The 7,905-nt window shown below is 42.4% G+C and overlaps 1 protein-coding gene across 2 annotated transcripts; it reads right to left on the bottom strand.

Annotated features, from left to right (window-relative positions):
- Positions 1 to 365: 365 nt before the first annotated feature.
- On the bottom strand, positions 366 to 7,625 carry LOC123994554 (E3 ubiquitin-protein ligase RNFT1-like). Of its 2 annotated transcripts, XM_046297291.1 has the most exons (10): positions 7,418 to 7,625; positions 7,176 to 7,267; positions 6,220 to 6,683; positions 6,043 to 6,119; positions 5,853 to 5,953; positions 4,692 to 4,845; positions 2,783 to 2,941; positions 2,567 to 2,632; positions 2,287 to 2,388; positions 366 to 1,930 (listed from the first exon to the last, which is right to left on the bottom strand). In XM_046297291.1, the coding sequence occupies exons 2-10, from the start codon at positions 7,202 to 7,204 to the stop codon at positions 1,796 to 1,798; spliced, it is 1,287 nt and encodes a 428-aa protein (XP_046153247.1). In that variant the 5' UTR covers positions 7,205 to 7,267; positions 7,418 to 7,625; the 3' UTR covers positions 366 to 1,795. The 2 variants fall into 2 exon arrangements, with proteins under 2 accessions (XP_046153247.1, XP_046153255.1); XM_046297299.1 differs by lacking the exon at positions 7,176 to 7,267.
- Positions 7,626 to 7,905: the final 280 nt, after the last annotated feature.

Below are 7,905 nucleotides of genomic sequence, written 5' to 3'. Positions count from 1 at the left end.
ATTAGGTCCTAATCTATGGGTTTATGGTTGGGCTGGAGTGCAGCCATGTGTGAGCCTGGGAGGGCATAGAACCAGCCAATCAGAAAGGGCTTTATTACAGACAGAAATACTCATCAGTTTCATCACCTGTATGGGTGGCTGGTCTCAGATGATCCCACATGTGAAGAAACTGGATGTGGAGGTCCTAGGATGCGTGGTTACATGTGGTCTGGTTGTGAGGCCGGTTGGAGGTACTGCCAAATTCTAAAAAACGACGTTGGAGGCCGCTTATGGAAGAGAAATGAACACTAAATTCTCTGGCAACAGCTTTGGTAGTTATTCCTGCAGTCAGCATACTCTCAACTTGAGACATCTGTGGCATTGTGTTGTGACAAAACAGCACATTTTATTGTCCCCAGCACAGGGTGCATCTGTGTCATGAACATTCTGTTTCATCTGCATGTTGATATGACACCTGTCAGGTGGATGGATTATTTTGGTAAAGGAGAAATGCTCACTAACAAGGATGTTAACAAATTTGTGCACATAATTTGAGAGAAACAAGCTTTTTGTGTGTTTGGAACATTTCTGGGATCTTTTATTTCAGCTCATGAAACATGAGACCAACACCAGGTTGTGTTTATGTGCCTTCAGTTCACTTCTATGGCAGGCCTAATGGAACATTAGATAATATGGTACATATGTTTCATGTTACTGTGAATTCCTCCTGAGAACAGTATGTGAACAGGGACAGGCTAGATTGATGCTTTTCTGTGTGTCCCTCAGACCTCTGCACACTTCATTTTAATGATGAATGGATTGTAAATAACTGAAAGACAAAGTTGGTTCATAACAAGCTTAAACATTGTGTGTATTAGAGTAAATGTAAACGCCCAGAGCCAATTTGCATCTAGGCTATAATTGAAAAGAAAATGAATTATATATTTCATTTCATTTGTTGATTGAACAACTTTAAGAAAAAAAGGGAAAAAATCACTACATAGTTAAATATGATAAAATAAATGGATTCTCCCAGTCTTTGGTTTTCAAAAAGGATGTAACCGTCATTGTTTTAGAAAAATATTTTAAGGATCGAACCAAATCTCATTTGTCATCTGGAAAACACATGTAAAAAATCTGACTTCATTTGAAAATAATAAATCCCCAAAATGAAGAACTTCTTAAATAGCAACCTTGGTGTTTGTTATTGTTTCCCAATGTGTTGAGTACATTTTGTTCTTTAACCACTACTAGTCTGAGTGCCTGTATCAGACACAGAATGGCATCCCCTTTGCAACACGCTGTCAGTTTGTGCTGTCTTGCCAACTCCTATGGTCAATGGCAAACACAGATGTGGTAACGGGCTATTCCCTGACAACTGGCCTAATAAAGAGGCTGTCTGGTCTGTTTTTTTAGGCTGGCTGTGAAAACAAAAAAACATGAATATTTCCACATCATGATAAAATCTAAACATTTGAAAAGAAAAGGAACTAAAAACAGCACTAGAGGGCATGCAGAGAGAGAACTACCGTCAGTCAGTCGTGTAGAAAAGTGACAGTCGGAGAAGGAGTTACAGTTGCAGCAGTAACAGTAACATGCCAAGGTGCTGAATGCATCCTAATCCTATTGCAAATATTATGCGCCCTTACTGACGTTGGCCAGTAGTAGGCACAGCCCTTAATGAATGGAGGAACAGTGTGGTCATCAGCTTCACAAGCCAATGATGAGTGGAGTATTGCTGTTAATACAACTGTCATTCACACATCGCAAACAGTGTCTAAGAGTCTCCACTTCTTTCCTCCATTGTCTCCTTCTCTCAGTAGATTTGGAGGTAAGGTGACGTGGCCCCGTCCCTCCACTTGTGGACCTTGTCTGTGATGGCCGTGCAGCAGAGTGGACACATCTTCTCCCGGTTGAACCAGAGAGCAATGCACTCGTCACAAAAAATGTGCTGTTGTTGAGAGAGAATAAACAGGCATTCTTTATCCAACCATGTGCAGAATCAAAAGGAACACAATGAGTATCCCCTTGTGTGGCTGGAATATTGAAATCAAACTATGTGTAACTACACAGTAGGAGTAAAGAAAAGTCAGTAATATTCGTGTTTTCCATCTATAATAATAATAATAATAATATATGCCATTTAGCAGACGCTTTTATCCAAAGCGACTTACAGTCATGTGTGCATACATTCTACGTATGGGTGGTCCCGGGGATCGAACCCACTACCCTGGCGTTACAAGCGCCATGCTCTACCAACTGAGCTACAGAAGGACCACGGATGACCACGGATGAGTGGTGTCTCACCTGACACAGGAGGGCCCTTGGGTCTCTGTACTCTGCCTGACAGATAGGACAGATGTCCCCAGCCTCACTGCACTGGCTCCTGGTGGCTGCTGCCCCCGTGTGCTGAGGAGGAACAACGCATATTTACAACCCACAAAGTCCTCCAAACTCCTTACAAGTGTCGCAATTATACCCACATGATACACATGAGCCAGACTGTTTAAGACAGTAGTCACTTGTCAGTCAACCCACATACCACCACTAAGGAAACAGTAAACATGATGTATTTAAAGTACTGTACCTCGCCACTGAGAAATATCCTCACAGTTCTCTGGAAAGACCCCCACTGTCCATACAATCCTAAAAGCTACATTTAAAAAGTAAGAGTTTAGTACATTTAAACAAAAGGTGAAAAAACATACAATTTAGCCGTTTTCAGAATTTCCACTACTAAGGAGCCACTTCAAAGCATACATCTTTGATAAATGCAGTTTGATGCAGTCATAAGGTCAGTCACCTTGAGTATGAAGTAGACCAAAGCCAGCAGAACTCCCAGGGTGAGGCCAGTATTTCCATCCACTTTCTGGTAGGTGACCAGGTAGCGGAACCATAGGGGGCTGGGAGCCACAGCCTGGTACACCTGGCCCACCTCTTCAGTCAGCATGTACCACCGTCCCTGGGGACAGACAAAGGCATAGATGAATGCTTTCTCTCCTTAACGTTTGGGCCCCCAAAATGCTGGTAGAACCTACAGTTAATTCAGAAAGTATTCAGACCCCTTGACTTTTTCCGCATTTTGCTATGTTACAGCCTTATTCTAAAAATGGATGAATCCCCCCCCTCCCCTTATTTACACACAATAACCCATAAAGGAAAAAGTTATTTTTTAAAATTCTAGCCAAAAATCTGAAATATCACATTTACATAAGTATTCAGACTCTTTACTCAGTACATCATTGAAGCACCTTTGGCAGCGATTACAGTCTTGAGTCTTCTTGGGTATGACGCTACAAGCTTAGCACACCGGTATTTTGGGAGTTTCTCCCATTCTTCTCTGCAGATCCTCTCAAGCTCGGTCAGGATGAATGGGAGCGTCGCTGCACAGCTATTTTCAGGTCTCTCCAGAGATGTTCAAATCGGGTTCAAGTCCGGGCTATGGCTGGGCCACTCAAGGACATTCAGAGACTTGTCCCGAAGCCACTCCTGCGTTGTCTTGGATGTGTGCTTAGGGTTGTTGTCCTGTTGGAAGGTGAAACTTCACCCCAGTCAGAGGTCTGGAGCAGGTTTTCATCAAGGATCTCTCTAGCTCTCTGTACTTTGCTCCAGTCATCGTCTCCCAGTCTCTGCCTCTGAAAAACATCCCTACAGCATGATGCTGCCACCACCATGCTTCACTGTAGGGATGGTGCCAGGTTTCTTCCAGACATGACACTTGGCATTCAGGCCAAAGAGTTCAATCTTGGTTTCATCAGACTAGAGAATCTTGTTTCTCATGGACAGAGTCCTTTAGGTGCCTTTTGTCAAAATCCAAGTGGGCTGTTATGCCTTTTACTGAGAAGTGGCTTCAGTCTGGCCACTCTACCATAAAGGCCTGTTTGGTGGAGTGCTGCAGAGATGGTTGTTCTTCTGGAAGGTTCCCCCATCTCCACAGAGGAACTCTGATCACTCTGACAGAGTTCCATCGGGTTCTTGGTCACCTCCCTGACCAAGGCCCTTCTCCCCTGACTGCTCAGTTTGGCCGGACGGCCAGCTCTAGGATGAGTCTTGGTGGTTCCAAACTTCTTCCATGTAAGAATGATGGAGGCCACTGTGTTCTTGGGGACCTTCAATGCTCCAGAATTGTTTTGGTACCCTTCCCCAGATCTGTACCTTGACAGAATCCTGTCTCGGCGCTCCAAGGATAATTCCTTCGACCTCATGGCTTGGTTTTTGCTCTGACATGCACTTTCAACTGTGGAACCTTATATAGACAGGTGTGTGCCTTCCCAAATCATGTCCAATCAATTGAATTTACCAAACGTGGACTCAAATCAAGTTGTAGAAACATCAAGGATGATCAATGGAACAGGATGCACCAGAGTTCAATTTCAAGCCTCATATTAAAGGGTCTGAATATTTATGTAAATAAGGTATAAAAAAAAAAAGTTTTTGCTTTGTCATTATGGGATATTGTGTGTAGATTGATGAGGGAAATGTTTCATTTAATCCATTTTAGAATTAAGCTGTAATGTAACAATTTGTGCTGCAATTTCTATTTCAGTTCTTCACAGTAGAGACTAGAGCAATCTGTCACCTGTATCTGGCAAGAGCGAATGAGCATAGCCTACTTGTAGTCACACAACTGGAGAGAGCATCCTTCCATCTGTGACAGAAAAATTTACAATTGTATAGTGGATCAATAAAGCTGTATTGTATTTCTTCGTTACCTGGGCTCTGTAGGTCACCAGGTTAGAGGGCAGCAGTAGGATAAGGCACTTAAACCCCATGATGAGGAACTTGAGTGTGAAGTTGGTGATTCCCACCACCCATAGGACCTCCCAGAAACCTAGGGGCTCAACAGCTGGGTTTAGGAAGATGAGGCTGAGAACGAGGGAAAGATGTGGATTACATATTATGCTCCTGATGATTTTAATGTTGGTTTATTTTGTGTATTATGTCACTATGTCAACCGCAAATGTTCACAATAAGGTTTTCCTATTCTATTGTATTCGGTTTTCTGCTCTGGGCCCGGTTTCCTAAAAGCATCTTAAGGCTAAGTTCATCGTTAGAACTTCAGTAGCAGCATTGTTAAATCCCTGAGCTGTTTCCCAAAATAATTGTTACTAAAGTTGCACTTGACAAATCTTGTTATAGAACAGCTGTGCTTCGTTAGATGAGTTTTTTCCTTACCATGTCACTGTATACACAGAAGACCTCCACTAAACATAGAATCAATATGTTTATCTGTCTCTCTGTGACCACTGATAACTTCACAACAAAGTTGTCTACAAATACAAAGTTGCCAATGTCGAAGGATATAAAGATGATTCAAATGAAAACAGATGATTGGATTAAAAGTTGAATAGCTTACAGTATATGCTACAGGCCTATATCATTTAAAATGTTTAAATCAATTTCATGTTCATTCAACTGAGTTCTATTTAGCTAATTGGAGGCTAATGTTAAATTTTTGACTCATTTCATGAGGTGTAACAACATGTGCACATTGTGGTGGAAAATCTTGATTTAGTGCATTATTGTAGGGTAAGCATTAGAATAAGCCGCCTCAATATCGGCAGTAAAAGGTGATATCTTTCTAGGAGCTGCTCCATCATCAGTATTGTGGAAAAACTTGAATGTGAAGGTAAGATTTGAATGGATAAAGCTGATCCAAGAGCAGCTCTGCCTTTCATTCGGTCCTATCAGTATCGACACAGGCCTCAACGACGTATTTAGTGAACGTTCTCGGAAATCCCGTTACATCTTTGGCCTTTGTAGGAAAGACACATCACTTAAAAAACACTTGTAAAGAATATTCCATTGCTATCGGCAAGTTGGGCCCAGGTCTGCTCTGGTAAGGGAAGTAAGGGGAAACGGAAGTGTCTCACCAATAGTAAAGTGTCTCAGTGAGAAAAGTGTAGTACAGCAGGAGTGTGGAGGACAACAGGAAGAGGAGCAGCCAGACGCACTCTATCTTTGACCGACGATCCTGAGGAGATACATGAAGGATCATATTCAGAGCTTTGAAACACTGATGTAGAAATGAATGAAGAAAGAGTGTTACTGTTAGTGACTTACCTGAAGAAAGACTTGGGTTTGAATGTTCTTATTCACATAAAGAAAAGTTGTAAATAAGCCAACTCCAACAGCTAGACCTGCAACAATGTCATGAATGATATTTCTTTCAAACTAACTTGAGATAAATAAAAAGTTGTTCCTGACTGTATATCTATGTTATTGTTGCCCGACACTTACCTAGGGCATGTTGGATGACCAGTTTAGCACAAAGGATGATGATGAAAGGAAGACTCTTCTGAACCCAGCGGAAGAGGTAGCGGAGCTCCAAGAATGAGGTGCTGGGCTCCCCTGACTCCAGATCAGCTTCATCCGGGTCCACCTCACTGGGCTCACTGTGGGAGTGCTGGTGTCCCCCACCATGTGAATGAGAGTGGCTGTGGGAACTGGTTCTGGAACTGGCTCTGGACCTACGGGATGACGCCCCTCCTCTACATGACTCCCAGGACCCACTGGAGAGGATAGGTACCCGGACCGCTCCACTAGTCTCCGGGACAGCAGAGCCCCCTGAAGTCCCTGCTGGTGTCCTGGTCAGTAGCGTCAGAGACAAACCATGTCCTGCCTGATGGACACCCAGCTCACTGGAGTTAGGCTGCATCACAGTTGGGGATACCCTCGATTTCAACGTTCTTTTGGAATCACTCCTTCGACAAATAAATTGTTAGAGGTTAAGGAGGAAAGACAAGATACCGTGTGGTTATAAAATGTGCAGATGCTAGCTAACAATCTAGCGGACTTTTTCAAGCTATGTTCGCTAGCTAGGCATAGCTACAGTAACGTACAGGTTGTTGACAGCATAAACAAATATTGTGATGCAGCCTAGTAATGTTACTTTGGCTGGGTAAATGACAGTCAGATTCAGGACGGTGTGTTCATCAATATATATCAATACACACTTTTGTATTTGGTCTATCTAGCAACTGTTTTCTCTTTTGTTTACATGTAGGGAGTGATAGTTAGCTAGCTAACGTAAATGAGTAGCTAGCGAAACAGCTAGCTAACATTAACTGTGTCGTTAATTGTGGCAAGCTGTCAGATCAACATTACAATTGACAGCTTTTTGACAAATATAAATATCATGAAGAGGTTGTTGACCGTGTTGGCACTGATTACATGATTTTAAAAAGGACCCTTACTTCACCAAGTAAGTCGACAGAAAACACATATTTACAGCAACGACCTGGGGAATAGGTTCTGCATGGGAGAGGAGGGGGGATGAATGAGCCACCTGGAACATGATAGAGATGGCAGTTAGCTAACTACTGTACTGTTAGATTTCGGGTGATAGATCTTTGCCAAACGGCTAACGTTAGCAGCTAGCTAGGCTACTGTTGTTATAACGTTTCTTTAGCAATGCAAGCAGAAAGGTTTAAAATACCTGTCATACTGAGTCTAGAGTTTCATGACAAGCCAACGTTCTCCATCGAATAATCTGTCCAAAACCCCAAATTGAACGAAAATAAAAGAAACAACCTAAAAGAAAACTAATTCGCAAGTTAAACCATAATCCTATCATTTGGGAGCATAGAGCTAGATAGAGGACTCATCCTTATATCTGTGCCATTATTCGCCTTATGTAGCCCCGCCCACTTGACCCAGTTCCATGCTGATTCGATTTTGTTTCCGTTTCACAACTTCCGTCAACGCTAGCTAATAATATAAAACCGCACATCATTAACACGTCTTAACAAATAAACAAAAACATGGCTCATATTTGGGAACACACACACATGGCTATATGGAGGTCGGATGATAACCATAGACCCTCCTTCCACGATTAATTGATAAAATTGCCTGAAATTACGTATGGGTACATTTTAATTAAGTCGTGCTCACCTTGGGAGTGGATGGTTCCACTATGAAAAA

The sequence above is a fragment of the Oncorhynchus gorbuscha genome, linkage group LG02 (genome assembly GCF_021184085.1).
Source record: "Oncorhynchus gorbuscha isolate QuinsamMale2020 ecotype Even-year linkage group LG02, OgorEven_v1.0, whole genome shotgun sequence".
Taxonomy (NCBI): domain Eukaryota; kingdom Metazoa; phylum Chordata; class Actinopteri; order Salmoniformes; family Salmonidae; genus Oncorhynchus; species Oncorhynchus gorbuscha.
This window is presented reverse-complemented; position numbering and strand designations above follow the sequence as displayed.